Here is a 17996-nt window from a genome sequence, read left to right on the forward strand (position 1 = left end):
GCTGAAACAGGGAATAAAGGAGGCTAAAGCGACCATGCGTTTTCGCCCATAGTTAAACCTCTGAGAAATGGATGCATTCTGAGGATGCATGCAAATGTACGTGCATGAACACAGAGTAGGTTGGATCCCACAGAAAACTTCCATGTGCACAACAGTCCTAGCACAGGCAGAAGCACTAAAATTACTCTTCGCCATCTGCTTGCACTAGGTGAAAGCGATTGTACCCCCACTCTCTTTTCTGTGTGCACAAGACAGAGCGCACAGTATTTCTTCTGATACCATTTCAACAGCAAATGAAACAAAACCATGTCTTGTACACTGTATAAGCATATTGCTATGTCATTAAAATTATTCCGAAGTGCTCTTTGCTTGTGCTGTTGCTTGTGCAATCAGAACTACGCTAAATCCTTTCTGCTCATTCATCTTGGGATCCAACCCAATGCTTTTCTTGGTAACCTCCTATCCAGATATTGAGGGTGACCTCGGGTGTCTGACTTTCAGCTATTCTGCAACCCGGTCAATTGTGAAATTAAGCACACTGTTGCATAGTCATCCTTTTGGGGAAAAAGAAACAGTTATGCCTCAGAAGCCAGTGCAATACAGGGAGTGACAGACCACATGAATTCAACATACAGCAGGCAGAGGAGAGCGTGCATTCAGCAATGTGTCATAACATGTAGGGGAGCTTTGGGGCAGCAGTCCTTGATATGGTAATGGGGCTTTCCAAATTTACATGTCCTCGTCTTGATCTGTTGGACAGTATGCTGTAACCCCTCCACCTTCTTGCTGGCTAACCCTCCTGCTATCTCAGTCCTTTCTTCAGACCATCACAGCAAAGGGAGACCCAGGGGGCCACCCTCTCTCTGAAGGGACTGTGGCTCAGTGGTAGAACATCTGCTTGGCATGCAGAAGGTCCCAGGTTCAATCCCTGGCATCTCCAGTTATAGGGTCTAGGCAAGTAGGTGATGTGAAAGATCTCTACCTTGAGATCCTGAAGAGCCACTGCTGGTCTGAGTAGACAATATTGACTTGATGGACCAAGGGTCTGATTCAGTATAAGGCAGCTTCATGTGTTCAGTTTCTTCATTGACTCCCTGTCCACATCAGTTGCAAGGTTCTAGTCCTCAGTAGTGATGCTCAAACACCCGCTGTTCGACTCACGCCCTGTTTTCCAGCTGTGATCAGCAGCTGATTTTTCGATGGAGGTTCTTGTAGGTTATCCGGGCTGTGTGACCGTGGTCTTGGTATTTTCAGAGGAGTAACCAATGTTACTCCTCTGAAGATGCCTGCCACAGCTGCTGGCGAAACGTCAGGAAAGAAAATACCAAGACCACGGTCACACAGCCCGGATAACCTACAAGAACCAATGAACTCTGACCATGAAAGCCTTCGACAATATTTCGATGGAGGGTTTGTTGGTTTACCAGCTTATTTGTGGCTGTTCAGCAGGTTGCTTCAATGGAGCCATTCCTTACAGTACAGTTCAACTTTTTGGTGCATGTGCATGTTCTCATGTTCTGCTTCCCCTCATCCTTGCTGCATCTCTGCTTTGTTCAGTCTGCAATAGTTTAAACAATTAAATCAGTCACAAATCTTATAACTCAGACATTACAAACTGCTTAAAAACGATGCTCTTGTTTGGTGTTCATCTAAGTCTAGGCTCCCTAATATGGTTCCCATGAACACCATGGTGCACACCCACACCTTTCTGCCGAGTGTTTTTAGAAATTGAAAGGGGCCAGTGGGGCTTTTGCCCAGCAGGGCTTCTGATTGGCCACTGGAGATTTGATTGGCCGTGCAGATTTTTGAAAACATTGCTTTGGCTGCCACCAAAGCATAAGGATCTTCACTGTGACTGAAAGTAAGCTGTGGTAGCCTCCTGCGGCAGCCATTGTGTGGCAACCGTTTTGTGGCTGCACCCAACATCCACAGGCTGAAAAGGGTTGGGGACCCCAATCTAAGTAGTCCTTAGTGACACTAATGGCTTCCAATCTGTTTGAATTAATTGGCACCATTTTTGCACCTGCAGTTTTGCAAACCTCTCTGGCAGATGTTCAAGTCATTTGGTGCCAAACCAGAGGTGCCCAGTGATTGGTTCTTGCCTGATCATCACAGGTGAACATAGTAAGTTCAATTGCCTATCATGTTTGCTACCAAATTCATTGTACCCCTAGTGCTTAGTGCTCACAGGTAAGCATTCCTCCCCAGCCACACTTTGTCCATTACATGCTGCTGTGAAGCAAGAGGTCACTCTTGATTAGGGTTGCCAACCTGGAGGTGGTAGCTAGAGATCTCCTGGGATTACAACTGAATTCCAGCTGACAGAGGTCAGTTCACCTGGAGAAAAGGGCCGCTTTGGTAGGTGGACTCCATGGCATTATACCCCCATTGAAGTCCTTCCCCTCCCCAAACCCTGCCCTCCTAAGGCTCCACCCCCCAAAATCTCCAGGTATTTCCCAATCTAGAGCTGGCAACCCTAGCCTTGATAGTTCATAACCATTTGTTCTATTAATTCTTTTAAAGGTCCTATTTACATGGCTGTTCCAATTTGAGGCAGACCTGTGAACAAATTTACAAACTTTGGTGAAATCTTTCTCCAGTTCAGGCCAAGAAGAAGAAGACTTGAAAACAGAATGTCAAAGGTCATCCCAAGCCATGTGGTACGGGTTGGACAGACAATATGTGTTTCATCCGAGGAAGACCGGTGTTTGCATAAGCATGGGTGTTTGCCCTCTCATGCACTGCCCACAAAGTACTTTTATTACTCAACTGAGGGTTTGGACAGGCAAAGCTCACTTGCCCAAACCAAAGGATGCTCATTGCCCAAGACTGAACTCTTTGGCTCTTGCAAACGCAGCACAGAGACCACACCTATGACGATATCTCCAGCGCTGGAAGATAAATGTCTGCAAGAGGAACCATTAGACACAACCAGTGACTCCTGTCCAATCTCTCCTAGTTTGGATATAACCATAGAGAACCTGAACCGCCTGATCCTGGAAATTGATCCCACTTTTCAGCTTCTCCAGCTGAAGCAAGGCCCAATCCAGAGTCCCGCACAAGTTCTCCCATATGAGCAAAAGGATGCCCCAGATTCCTCAGGTGAGTTTTGAAATTAATTGAGTCTTAGGGCTAAGTTTGTGAAGGCTAATGAGATGGCGAAATTGCCAGGAGTTGGCCTTTTTGTGTGTGTGTGTGTGGAGGAGTAGTTTATGATATATGCCATCCCTTCTGAAAACTGTTCATTAGATCCTGAATTCCTTGAAAACTGTGGGAGCAATCACAAGATTGTGGGGGCAATCACAAGGACCTGGCAGCCTTGTTTATATGTGATGAACAGTCCTTGGAACACTTTCTAGGTCCCCCCACATCATCCCTAGGGATCAGGATAGAAGGCAGCCAATTAAACTGTCCAAATAAATCAGGTTAAATGAAGCATCTCAGTGCTGATAAGGCCTTAACCCAAAGAACCCAAAAGCATCCCCAGTAGAGAAGTTTTTAAAAGGCTTCTATAAAGGGATCTGCAAGTCCCTAAAGGAGGCAGTTGCAGGGAAGGAATCCAAGTACAGGCCTTTGGTTGTACTTTTGCTTTCTGAGTTTAGCACGTGAACGTTGGACTTTGGAAGACAAATCTCAGAATTAACAGTGTGATATACAGAGAAGGAGGAAGCAGGCTATAAGATTTGCGAAGTCCGGACTGTTTGCATGGCATAGTATATTAATAAGGGGATACAGGGATCATATCACCCCTGTGCTGATAGATCTACCCTGGTTACCCATCTGTTTCTGGGCACAATTTAAAGCGGTGGTTCTTACCTTTGAAACCATAAATGGCTTGGAGCCAGGGTACCTGAAAGACCATCTCCTTCCATACTATCCAGCCTGCCAGTTAAGATCAGCCTCTCAAACCCTGCTCTCTGTGGTGCTGTTGCCTTCAGAGGTGAGGCGGGTGGTGACTAGAGACGGGGCATTTTGAGTGGTGGCACCTTAGCTTTGGAATGCCCTCCCTTGAGCCTCACCTGGCACCTGCTTTAACTTTCTTTCAGGTGTCGGGCCAAAACGTATCTTTTAACCCAGGGGATTTGTCTTACCAGCTGTTTTAATGGCCTGCCTCTGTTTTATGGAAAGGTTTTATGCCGTTTACATCCAACAACTTGTGTTTATATTGTTCTGTTGCTTTAACTGTAAACTGCCTCAAGTGGGACTTGGAAGAGGCAGCACAGAAATACCTTAAATGAATAAATAAACCCAAGAAAGGGCAAGGTGACATGATGTGTCCAGGTGCGGCCCCCTCACCTGGCCTCTACCCCAGCATCTGCCCTGGCCCTGCCACGCTTACCTGGTTCAGTAGAGGAAGGGCCTTCTCAGTGGGAGATGGGGATGGAGTTATGCCAAGGCTCTGCCTTGCTGCTGGAAGGGACTGTGTCGAAACAGGACTTACCAGATTCTTGTTAAGAGAAAAAAAGAATATAAATGAAGAAACTGTTTGTGGGCATGCACTTGGGATGCATGTTGGGGATTGAACCTGGGACCTTTTGCATGCTAAGCAAATGCTCTACCACTGAGCCACAGCCCCTCCCCTTGTAAATCCCCAGAGGTATCTGACAGCCTTGCTAGAAACAGCATTGTGGACAGGATCAGAGTCAACAAGCCGATTCTTACTGATTTGTTTGAAAAACGTATGTGCTACCTCTCCAGAGAAGCTGCTTGAGGTGGCTTACAAAATAAAACATAAATTCATCTGCCATGAAAATAATTAAAGCCATTAAATCCCAGCTATTTAAGAAAAAGAATAAAAATTCTTATGTTCATAGGACCTGGTTCTCCAAATTCAGGCCTATGTTTGGCCTAGATTGCTTCAGACTGCAGGTGAAGGCCATCAACAAAAACCCTGCACATTGAAAACTTGGACATCAAGGAGAAGGAATTTTCTCTGATATTCTAGTTTTCTAGTGTAGGTATTGTGCTTGTGTGTGAAGGCACATTGTTTAATAGGTGCCCCTCCCTGCAAACTAAAGTTACTCGTCATCAAGCATACCTATTCTCTCCAGGATCAGAGGAGCATGCCAAATATATTAGGTGCTGTGGAACACAGGCAGGACAATACTGCTGCAGTGGTCTTGTTTGTGGGTTTCCTAGAGGCACCTAGTTGGCCACTGTGTGAACAGACTGCTGGACTTGATGGACCTTGGTCTGACCCAATAGGGCCTTTCTTATGTTCTTATGCTCTTAAAGTGGCATAGAACAGACATCGATCCATCACTTGATCTATGTATGAAAGACTATTAGCCATGGATGGAACCCCCTTATCCAGTGTACCTCTGAATACCAGTTGCTAGAGCTGTATAACAGGGGAAGCCTTTGGCCTCTGCTGTAGACATTCTGAGGGACACCTTTGGTCTAGTCTAGTTCTTTCAGATTAGTTCTTTTAATCATCCGTTCATGTGATCTTTCACTCCAACGCATCTGACTGATTTTCCAAACGCTAAGCGGATTAGATGTGCCAGTTAAAAGTAGCATCATTTTTGGTACTTTGCCCACCGTGGGCTTGGCATGATGCGTGTTCAGACACGTCCACTTATTAATCGTACAATCCCACAGATGCCTAGAGGATGTTCCGTGTGGTGACTGCCAAAAACAACGCAGGATTAACATTGTCGTCCCCCCCCCCGCCATCTTTGAACTGCAAGTAGTTGAGCATGTCAGGAATCTCAAAGGCCTTAATAAAACACAATTCCCGAACCCACGCGTGCCTTTTGTATTAGTTAAAAGCTTCCGCGCACAGAGGATAATCTATTACTGTAAATCCTTCTTGAAATGGGAATGTGGCAGATAATGTTTTGGCCCACACACCATAAGATTTCCTGGAAGTTATCCCAGAATGTACAGGAATCAGAAATATAGACATTTCATCATGGAAATGCAAGAAATATCCTAACAAAGCATCCTTCTAATGAGGTATTATGTCCAAAAGTGACCAGCTGTGTGTGTGTGTGTGTGTGTGTGTGTGTGTGTGTGTGTGTGTGTGTGAAGTGTCATCAACTCACTTCTGACTCATGGCAACCCTATGAATCAAAGTCCTCCAAAATGTCCTATCTTTGACAGCCTTGCTCAGATCTTGCAAATTGAGGGCTGTGGCTTCCTTTATTGCGTCAATCCATCTCTTGTTGGGTCTCTTTTCCTGCATGATTGTCTTTTCCAGTGACTCTTTGTCTTCTCATAATGTGTCCAAAATACGATAGCCTCAGTTTAGCCATTTTAGGCCATTTATTTGCCTCTTGGAAATTCATAAGCTTAAATTCATAAGCTCTCCCTGGCTGACTCCAAGTGCCCAATATTCAGAGATATGCTACCTTGGTGAACACTGAAGGTCCATCTAGCTATCATGACATTGCTGCCGATGGGACTCTCTTCTGTGAATTTGGCTAATGGGATTTAAACCACACATTCATCCATGATGGTGGTCCCCAGTTTCATTTGTAAAGTGAACACATGTTGGCTCTGTCTTGCAAACAGTTGTAGGCATAACACATGCAGGAGCTACATGCATTCATGGTAACTTCTGGACAGGGCTTCTAGGATCTGTGGCGGAGGACTTTGACATCACTTACCATGCTACCTGATCCTTTTGAGATGTTGGGGATTGAATGTGGGGGCCTCTGCATGCAAAGCAGATGTTCTGTTATTGAGCCACAGCCAATTCTCAAACTTCTCACGGTCAGAAGTTCAGGGCAACCATTAAAGGATGAGAACAGAAACTTTCCAGATCTCCCCTCACAGTTCTGCCAATCAAAACTGGCAGGAGGCTGTAAGGCGTGCTCCAGGTGATGGGAAGAGCCAATTGCTCATTAATACCTATTGTTCCTCATCAATGACCATATCATGCTGTAGCCTAAAGGGACTAGCCTAATGCTGAGGCCTATTATACAACAGGATAGCATTACTCATACTCCAAAATAAGAATGAGTAATGCTATCCTAATGCTCATACTCATATATTTTTTAATTGATAGTTATTCCCATGTACAAAATACATGCATTGTTTATAGAGGGTGTGTACATTTATACATACAGTCAGACAAGAGCAAAGGATTTTTCTTGTTGGAGGCAACAGCTGTAATTTATATACATATATAAATGTATATAAATTGTAGGTGCCTATTCTATTAGGTAGTAGGAGTCCTGTGGCGCAGAGAGGTAAGTTGCAGTACTGCAGTCCAAGCTCTGCTCATGACCTGAGTTCGATCCCAACAGAAGTTGGTTTCAGGTAGCAGGCTCAAGGTCGACTCAGCCTTCCATCCTTCCGAGGTCGGTAAAATGAGTATCCAGCTTGCTGGGGGTAAAGGGAAGATGACTGGGGAAGGCACTGGCAAACCAACCCCCAAACAAAGTCTGCCTAGTAAACGTCGGGATGTGATGTCACCCCATGCGTCAGGAATGACCTGGTGCTTACACAGGGGACCTTTACCTTACTCTGTTAGGTACTGTGGAACACAGGCAGGATGGTGCTGCTGCAGTCGTCTTGTTTGTGGGCTTCCTAGGGGCACCTGGTTGACCACTGTGTGGACAGACTGCTGGATTTGATGGGCGTTGGTCAGATCCAGCATGGCCTTTCTTGTGTTCTTATATTTTCCAGTTCCTTTCAACAAAGATGAGTTTTCTTCTATATCCACAGAATACCTGCTTTTATGCCAAAGGGCAGAACATTTCTTGTCATGGAAATACTGCATCTGAGTGCTTGTGTAGTAGGTGTGAATAGCAGCTCTTAAAAATCTCAGATCAGCCATGCATTTGCTAGGTGGCCTTAAAGGTAAAGGTAGTCCCCTGTGCAAGCACCGGGTCATTACTGACCCATGGGAGAATGGCATGTATTCACTGAAACTGACTTCCATCGCGATTGTACTCAGATCGTGAGCAGAGCTTTGACTGCAATATTGCAGTTTACCACTCTGCGCTGCGGGGCCTTGGTAGCTAAGTAAACACAATATCCTGATGCATAAATTACTCAACTCTTTTCCTATCAATGAAGAGAAGCCATAGCTGACTGCAACTGGATGAGTGGCAGGAAGAAAGGTGTAAACATTTTTCTGGGCATAATCCCTCCACCAAGCCCCTTGCACTTTCCTGCCATGGGTTTCCAGATGAGGGGGTACACATCTGGTACCTCATTGGGTAAAAACAGCTTGAGTGAACTATTTTGCGCAGAAAACAACCCTTCCTCTGCTAGCTTTAACTATCCCCTTTCCTCCTGCCTTTACTTAAAATAACTTCCTTCATTACTCCAGAAAAAAATACAACTCTGGGCTTTATTACATGCACTTGCAAGGACCGCATAGGCAAGCCACTGTTACTCTCTGCTTCCTACCCCACCAATATGGGGATAATAACACTGAGTACATTGCAAGACTATTGTAAGGAATACTGTGAAAGTATAAATGCCAAGTTTTATATTTATTTTAAAAAATGTTCTATGAGAGCCAGTGTAGTGTAATGGTTAAGAGCAGTGGTTTGGAGCAGTGGACTCTGATCTGGAGAACTGGGATTCCCCATGCCTCCACATGAGCGGCAGAGGCTAATCTGGTGAACTGGATTTGTTTCCCCGCTCCTACACACGCAGCCAGCTGGGTGACCTTGGGCAAGTTACAGCTCTGTTAGAGCTCTCTCGGCCCCACCTACCTTACAGAGTGTCTGTTGTGGGGACGGGAAGGGGATTGTAAGCCAGTTTGAGTCTTTCTTAAGTGGTAGAGAAAGTCGGCATATAAAAACCAACTCCTCTTCTTCTTCTTCTTCTTCTTCTTCTTCGTCTTCTTCTTTTTCTAAAAGAAAGTAGGATTCTTCCCCTTCCCTTTCCCCACAATGCTTTATATGTAGGTATATGCAGGCTAGCCTGATCTCGTCAGATCTCAGAAGCTAAGCAGGGTCAGCCCTGGTTAGTATTTGGATGGGAGACCACCAAGGAAGTCCAGGGTTGCTGTGCAGAGGAAGCCCCTGGCAAACCACCTCTGTTAGTCTCTTGCCATGAAACCCCCCCAAAAAGGGGTCACCATAAGTTGGTTGCAACTTGAAGGCACTTTACACACACACAATAGTCATAATCCTGGATGGCCCAGGCTAGCATGATCTCATCACAACTCAGAAGCAAAGCAGGGTCAGCCCCGGTTAGTATTTGGATGGGAGACCACCAAGGAATACCAGGGTTGCTGTGCAGAGGAAGGCACTGGCAAACCACCTCTGTTAGTCTCTTGCCTTGAAAACCCCATAAGGGGTCGCCATAAGTCAGCTACGACTTGACAGCACTTTACGCACACACATATGTGGTCTAGTCAAAACTGACTTATGGCAACCCCAGCAAGGGGCTTTCATTGCAGGTGAGAAGCAGAGGCGGTTTGCCATTGCCTTCCTCTGCAGAATCGTCCTTGGTGGCCTCCCGTCCAAGTCCTGATCCTGCTTAGCTTCTGAGACCTGATGAGATCGGGCTATACCATCCCACCTTCCTTCCTTCAATGCTTTACAAATTCCGGGAAATTCTACATCTCCAGTGCCAATTATGGTCAGTAAATTACACCCCTTCCTGGCCCAGCCTAAGAAGAGATTACTGGTGCAGGTATAAGAGAGAAAGAGAGCAAGAGCATATTTGAATTGGAATCCTCTCTGGAACAATTTGACAAAGAAACCACTGAGATTAGGGCTTCCTCTATTTCCATATTAGGCAAACATGTTGCAACAGCGGCAGAAAGAAACCAATCGTTCCTGGGGTACCAACGTCGGAGCCAAACGGCACTGAGGTTTGGCTTTGAACAGACTCCTTGTGCATGCCTCTGATGTGTTCCCTGGGAGTAGCCAGATGCTTTTCATCTGGAGTCAGGTACAGACAGGGCCGTTGTGGGAAGGAAATGAAGCGTGCGCCTCACCCTTTCCTGCGGGTGCCAACAAGCCGTGGGCTCTAGAAAGATCACGGGGAGGAATCGACGTAATAAGCCATGTGTCAGACAGGGCTGCTGGCCTTCCAGATCAGGCTTAGCAATGAGAACGAGGCAGAGTTTTTTCCCCCCAGTTTGGCATGTTCAGATCCACCTTAAGTGGACCTGCCATGGATCGAACCTGGGGACCATGTGCATGCAAACCACGTGCAGAGCAATATGCCTTTCACATTGTTCATGGACAGCTATCCCATTTTTATCCAACTCTTCCTCTAAGGAACTCTCAGTAGTATACATGGTTCACTTCTTTTCCATGTTATCCTCACAACAATCCTGTGAAGTAGGCTAGTCAGAGAGAGAGAGAGAGAGAGAGAGAGAACAGCCAAAGGTTATCCACAGTGCAATCCTAAGCAAAGTCACAATGTTCAATGAAATCAAAGGACTTAGAAGGGTGTTAAGTCTGTTTAGAACTGTGCTGCCAGAGACTTCATGGGTAATTGAGGAGCTGAACCCAGATCTTCGTGCTCATGGTCCAACTCCATAATTAACCCCCCCTTTTTGTTGTTGTTGCTTTTGTTGTTTTTGTATTTTTCTGCAAACTTAGGTGTTCCTCGGGTTTGGAGAAATTTTACCATAGCCCTATATGGCCCTGTGTTGTGGATTTTTTGATATTCACAGATGGGGGACATACTTGGCTCTATAAGATGTAATGCTATTATAATATGTATTGTTTCTGAAACACAATGTGATGTAGTGGTTAGCATGTTAGACAGACCTGAGAGACTTAGGTTCAAATCCCTCCGCAGCCATATACAACCTGCATATACACGCATACCAGTTTGTAAGAAAGAGCCAACCAAAACATGTTCATTTTACAAATGAAACCAGAGACCAGTACCTGGAAAAATGTGGGGTTTAAATCACACGTTCAGCTGTACATGCGTAAATACAACATGACAATTATTCAATGCACGTATAAAGAAAAATCTAGTGTACCCTGTACCCAGACTATATGTATGTTCACTGTAACTTGTGAACAGGGCTTATTATGAAAGCAGAGTCTAGAGTTGATCTTTTAGTATGTCTCTTAATGTTATGCTCCTGAGTATATTTTTCTTTGTTTTTTTAATCAGACATAAAATACATTGAAATGTCTCCCACAAGATCAAAGTGTACCGAGTCCTTGCAGAATTCAGCAAGTCCTTCTGGAACTCCACTCTCCGTATCCCCACCAAACCTTGTCCGACCATTGCCCTATAGACAAAGCCCTGGAGATAACTCCAACCTGAGAGACCATGCTACTTTTCTATGCAGCGACAGCCCCAGAGGCCCCCAGCACTTCGTACCCACAGAGAGACAATCGGCAACATTCTTCCAAGCATCTGCGAGCATCTCCATTCCGCCGCAGGATCAGAAGAACTCTGCCACCAGCGAGTCGAATCCTCTCCTGGCTACCTCACCAGGCTTTGAGAACTTACTGAAGCCCTCGCAGTATGGGAAGATACTGCAGCGGTGCAGCGAAGCGTCTGTACTTTCAACTAGTCCCGGGTCGGACACCAGTTACATTCTGGGAAGGTAAATGTTTCTGTTTGGGACTCACCTGAGGATTCTGACTCGTGCTTCTAGAAGCCAAGACCCCATTTCCCCTTTTCATTTTAATGAGAGGGTCCATGTGCCGCAGGGACTTTGGAGAGCAATGTGATTCTGAAAGCCGCTGAAGGAGGGAAGGGGGATCTGGGGGCTCAACCATAAAATGCAAATTGCAAATTTAAACAGCCTTAACTTGCCTGCAGCTGTACGAGGAAAGGAGAGGCTGTTGAACACCGCAGCCTCCCTTCGGTTTTACCCAAACAGCCTCCCTTGTTTTGTAGTTAGCGGTTTAACCAAGAAAAGTTGTGGTCGTTAAAAACTTGTGTTTTGTCCCTTTAAAATTCTAACAGCAGAGTGGGGAGCTGGTTTCAAATAGCAAAACTGGGTGGAAATTGAAGGGTTAAACCCTCTGTCTCCTCCCCATGTGGCCCAAGGCAAATTGAGGCTGCCTAAGCCTGCAAGTTGCATCTTATAAACATTTTGAGATGCTGATTTTTGTTGAATCTCTTTGAGCTCTGAATTCCCATCCTGTCAGTCAGTGCCTAAAGAGAGCTAGGTGGGCCCTCTTCCTTCCACTCCTCCTGGTTTTCTCCCCTCTCTCATAACTCCACAGAGCCTGCCCATTTTTCTACACAGTGTGGCTTTCTCATAACATTCCCTGTGCATTAGTACCATTCTCAGCCAGCCAATACAAGCCCATCTACTTTTGAGTTAAACCGGAATCCCTCTTCACCCTTAACCATTATCAGAAGTCATTGTCTTTGCATGAGTCCCCAATACAGACATGCCTCCTGGCTGAAGAGACGTCAACCTAGAGCGATGCTTCATACAGTGGTTCAACAGGCAGCCTCCTTTGAGGGCAAGTGATTCTGTGTAGTCTCTGCATCATAAGCAGTTGAATAATCCAACCACACCTAACACAGAGACAAGTTAGAATTTGTTAGTGGAGTTGAAGAGAATTTCTCATAACCCAGCACTTCAGATGATGTTCCTGAGTGGTCCACCTCACTACATGTTGGGCAATGTATAGGGTTGCCAACCTCCAGGAATAGTGCACAAAAAGATTGAAGGCTTGAAAAAGACTGCACGAAATGAAATTATACCGGATTTCCATTGCCCTTCATCTTGCTTTTGCGACCTACTGATGCACTTTATGAAATCATTTATGTGGACTCTATAAGGACTAAGTATTGTTCCTGTGGTTCACTCATGCACTTTATGAAATTATTTATGTAGACTGAATAAGGATTGAGAATTTGGGCTTATATTGTATTGAAAAGCCCTCATTGAGAATTGATATTTCTTTGCTCCAGAATTTTGTTCTTTGTATGTTTCCAATACATATTCCTAATAGCATTAATTGCTATGGTTTGGTCTTCTTATTATAGAAAGAATTGTCTTGTGCTACTTTCTTGATTTCCAACCTCCAGGAACTGGCAAATAAGTAATCAGCCTGCTGTAATGCTAGTTACAAACTTATAAACACAGCAGCATAAGACAACAAAACACATAAATCATACTATGCAAAGAGTGCTATATTCTAGGTGCAGTAGTCAAATACAGTGAATAAATATATACAGTGATGTTAGCTAAACAAATAGAACTATATACAAAAGTTAAACGTTCTTTTTTAGAACCAGTGTCTTTGGAGTTATTGTCCATAAGTAATCCTTTCAAGGTTGCCACATTTGGGTGCCTTGATGTTGAAGTGCATCACGGAGTTGTATCCTGTTGATTGCACTGACAATATGAAGTTGGGGTCATACAAATTTCACAGTCCAAGGTGTATAACAGGGGTCCCTCTACCACAAGAGCAGACATATGAACTGCCTTGAACATATTCTGATATATTCTGATGAAGACCTCGGGTCGAAACTGGGAGTTAATCCGGACCCCTGTTAAACACCTTGGACTGTGAAATTTGTATTTGACTACTGCACAAAGAATATAGCACTCTTTGCATAGTATGATTTATGTGTTTTGTAGTCTTATGCTACTGTGTTTATAAGTTTGTAACCTCCGGGTACTAGCTGGAGATCTCCTGATATTACAACTGATCTCCAGCTGATAGAGATCAGTTCACCTGGAGAAAATGGCCACCTTGGCAATTCGACTCTATGGCATTGAAGTACCTCCCCTCCCCAAACCCTGCCCTCCTCAGGCTCCACCCCAAAAACCTCCCGCCGTTGGTGAAGAGGGACCTGGCAACCCTACTCCCAACCCTCCTCCCCCACCTTATCCATCCGTTAAATTATGTGGGGGGCTGTCTGCTCTACCCCGCCCTCAGCAGCCACTGTATTTTGATAGGGCACCATCTATTGAAATTTTATATCGTGGTGTTTTAAGAGTTAATGGCAATTTATTGTATGTTTTAAGAGTTTTAATCATTATATTGTGATTTTATTGTATTAATGTGACTGACTGTAGTTACCTGCCCTGAGCCCCGCCTGGCCGGGGATTGAGAGCGGAATACCAGTCCAAACAAATAAATAAAATAAAAAATAATAACTTACGATAAAGGGTCATTCCAACTGAATATTTCTTATTAAGTTATCCTACCGATCTCTCTTCGATCTCATGCGTTACTTTTCTCTTCTGCAGCAGCACTCAGTCAGTGCACAGCAATGAACCTGACACCCCTCAAACCAGGTCAACGGGAAGTCTCTCGTCTGTTGGCTCTCTGAATGGCTCTTCCATCAGCGCCCAGGGATCGGAGGCCTTCAGCTCCGCTGTCCCTTCCTCCCCAAAAGTGAATTCACTGCTACTGCCAACATTCCAGAAGGGGCAGGTCTCGCCTGGCCCTCTTTCTCCCTTCGCAAACTCCACATTCCCCGTCCCCATTTTGCTCGTCAACGGTTGTCTGGAACACAGGGAGACGTCTGCAAAACCTTCCAAGCTTCACCAGGGTTCTTTCAAACAGAAGATACCCCTGCCAAGTTCTGGCACAGTTTCGGGCATTGGCAGTACCAGCAAGACCTCTTCAGAGAGCTCACTTGCGTCTTTGTCATCTGGGGAGAGTAAGTCATTCCTTCACTGTGGTTAGAAATGCTACCTTTGTTTCAAAAAAAGTCAACTGGGTTGACCGCGGGGAAATGTCCCTGCATAAAAGGCTGCTGACCTTGTTTGCCTTACACCTATTCACCTGTCATTTGCAGTAGATTTTGAGAGCAAATAACTTCTAACTATTCACATGCCCTTCCCATGTCTGGTCCCAGTTTAACCACCATCACCCATCCCAAGAGTAAAACTCACTGTCCCAAAGGAATAGGGTCCATCTCTCCGGTCATTCTGGTTACCTTTTTATTACCTTCTCCCCCTTCATTGTATCTTACTCCTTCTTGCAGGCTGTCCCAGAGATGTCCAGACAACCATGAAATTTGTGCTGGACACCTCCAAGTACTGGTTCAAACCAAGCATCACGCGGGACCAAGGTAAAATAAGGCAGAAGGACCAATGCGGGGGTGGGGGCAGTATATCTAGAATATTAGAATTTGCCTTGCTGGAGCACAGTAATAGCCTAGATCAGTGGTGTCGAACGCATTTGTTACGAGGGCCAAATATGACATAAATGTCACCTGGTCGAGCCGGGCCAATGGTGCCATAAAATGTAATGCCAGTTACTGGAGATGCAAACTTTATAGAAGACATAGGTAAAGCCAATTAATGATATTATTTCTTACTTTATTTTTTACTTAAAATACAAGCATGCTTAAAACAATAACACTCTTACAGTATTTTCTTTCATTTAACAGTCTTTGATCATTGACACCTTGGGACGGGGGGGGGGTGCTGCCTTGGCTGGCTCATGGGCCAGATAAAAGCTCCCGAGCCATATGTTTGACATCCCCTGGCCTTGATACTTGGGAAAAAATACGGGATGCTTTGGAGGGGAGAAAGGGTGCCTCTGCAGGAAAAAAGCCACGAGTGGGAGGGTTTGCTTAACTCTTCTCCTGCCCGTCGCTTTCTGTTTGCGGCCTCTCCTCCTTAGACCCTCTTTCCCCTCCCTGAATGGGCAACTCCCATCCAACACTTCTCCTCTGAAAGTGCCTTGTGCTCTCCCCATTCTGTACATTCTGAGGCAAACACAGACTTGTGTATCCCACATTCGATTCAGAACATTTTCGTTCTGTCCTCCAATCCAAGTATCCAGAGGATACTTAAGAATAGAAATGCATGGCCGCCCTGAGCCTGGCTTGGGCCGGGAAAGAGCCGGGTAGAAGAAGAAGAGTTGGTTTTTATACGCCAACTTTCCCTACCACTTAAGGGGGACTCAAACCGGCTTACAATCACCTTTCCCTTCCACTCCCCACAACAGACACCTTGTGAGCCAGGTGGGGCTGAGAGAGCTCTAACAGAGCTGTGACTTGCCCAAGGTCACCCAGCTGGCTTTGTGTGTAGGAGCGGGGAAACAAACCCAGTTCGCCAGATTAGCCTCCGCCGCTCATGCGGAGGAGCGAGGAATCAAACCCGGTTCTCCAGATCAGAGTCCACCGCTCCAAACCACCGCTCTTAACCACTACACCACTCTGGCTCTCTGAAAAAATGGGGCAGGCTTCTGCTATGGGAGAACAGCTTTTGGGGACATAAACAAGCAACAGGAAGTCCCCCCCCCCTTGCTTATTTTACTCCTGCAACTCCTTATGGGATTTTAGCCATATGTCTATTTCTTTTGAAAGGCTGTTGCTTAGACCAGAGGAGGGCGGGGAGCTGTTCCTGTTGGCAGCAGAGGATAGGACTAGCAATAATGGGTATAAATTATGGGTGGAAAGATACCAGCTGGACATTAGGAACACAATTTTACTATAAGAGTATTTCAGCAGTGGAATCGGCTGCCCAGGGAGGTGGTGGTGAGCTCCCCTTCTCTGGCAGCCTCCAAGCAGAAGCTGGACAAACACTTGTCAGGGATGCTCTAGGCTGATCTTAAATTGAGCAGGGGCTTGGACTAGATGGCCTGTAAGGTCCCTTCCAACTCTGTGTTTCTATGGGCAAAAACGCATGGTTGCTTTATCCTTCTTTAATCCCTGTTTCAGCCAGGATTCAGCCTGGATCGAACGCATGCGTTTCGCTTAATGTGTGTTCGATCCTGGCTAAAACAGGGATTAAAGGAGGATAAAGTGACCATGCGTTTTCACCCTGTGATTCCATGATTCTGTGATTCTGCTCCTCCTCTTTGAATGGACTGTTCGCCCAAACCTTGATGAAATATAGTCATGAAATGACAACCTTCTTTGGATAATCTTTCCTCCCCCACCCCCAATATGTGTTTAAATAGCTGTTCAGCTGCTGATGGACGAACGCCCTGGTACTTTCATCATGCGGGATAGCACTTCCTTCCGCGGTTCCTTTGGCTTGGCCATGAAAGTCTTCAGCAGCAAAACAGGTACCGAGAATTCTCTTGGAGGGGAGGGTATCGTCTCTTCACAGCGAGGCTCTGCTGCAAAACTGGGCAGGGCTCGAATCCCCACCTCAAGTGTTTTGTATATTTTGGAAGATGTCTGTGATTGAAGGTTCACAGTCCCCATGTTGATAAGAAAAAAGGGAGAGGGGTGGGCAGAAAGGAAGATTAGACTATACTGGAGCATTCTAGTTTATGATATCTGATGCAAATGGGATTTTTTAAATGAATTATAATTAGAGGCATGTCTCAAAAGCAAGGTTGCCAGCTCTGGGTTGGGAAATACCTGGAGAGTTTGGGGGCGGAGCCTGAGGAGGGTGGGGTTTGGAGAGGGGAGGGACTTCAATGCCATAGAGTCCAATGGCCAAAGCGGCCATTTTCTCCAGGGGAACTGATCTTGGTTGCCTGGAGATTAGTTGTAATAGCAGATCTCCAGCCACCACCTGGAGGCTGGCAACCCTACTCAAAAGATTGTTTTAAACAATATATCCTCCAAAGAATGTGAGCTTCTGTATAAGATACTGTTCTGGGCATGTCTCCTGGTAGGAAACACGCCCTTCCAGCACAGTTCCTTGTGCAAAAGACTGTAATTCTGTTTGTGCATCAGGGTTAGGGTCCATCTTAGGGTTGCCAACCTCCAGGTGGTAGAGATCCAAACAGGTGGTAGTGCTGTTTGGATCTCTTCCATTATCTATACAGCACTGAGCCTTCATTCTCTCTAGGCTAACCTCCAGGTGGTGGCTGGAGATCTCTCGCTATTATAAATGATCTCCGGCCAATAGAGATCAGTTCACCTGGAGAAAATGGCCACTTTGGCCATTGGGCTCTATAGCATTGAAGTCCCTCCCCTCTCTAAGCCTTGCCCTCCTCAGGCTCCACCCCTGAAATCTCCAGGTATTTCCCAACCCAGAGCTGACAACCCTAGTCCATCTACATAATACGAAGTTTCTGTGTTTTGTTGGGGAACAACACGTGGACTTTGCATCAGATGTGTGATGGGAATTTTCCACCTCCCACACACATTCCAGCTCTTTTCTGCTTGGGAGCAGAGCAGGCTGGGAGAAGGAGCTTTAGCCCCTCTGCCTTGCTGGG

General features: G+C 45.6%; 1 protein-coding gene across 1 annotated transcript in view; it reads left to right on the top strand.

The window, feature by feature from the left end:
* Nucleotides 1–2630: 2630 nt before the first annotated feature.
* Nucleotides 2631–17996, top strand: part of TNS4 (tensin 4) — a 29651-nt gene continuing 14285 nt past the window's right edge. The window contains exons 1-5 of the mRNA XM_056863813.1: nt 2631–3102; nt 11053–11494; nt 14111–14526; nt 14854–14940; nt 16782–16889. Coding sequence (XP_056719791.1) covers nt 2634–3102; nt 11053–11494; nt 14111–14526; nt 14854–14940; nt 16782–16889 — 1522 coding nt within the window. The 5' untranslated portion in view covers nt 2631–2633. The remainder of the gene's footprint in view (nt 3103–11052; nt 11495–14110; nt 14527–14853; nt 14941–16781; nt 16890–17996) is intronic.

This window comes from Euleptes europaea, chromosome 18 (assembly GCF_029931775.1).
Source record: "Euleptes europaea isolate rEulEur1 chromosome 18, rEulEur1.hap1, whole genome shotgun sequence".
NCBI lineage: Eukaryota > Metazoa > Chordata > Lepidosauria > Squamata > Sphaerodactylidae > Euleptes > Euleptes europaea.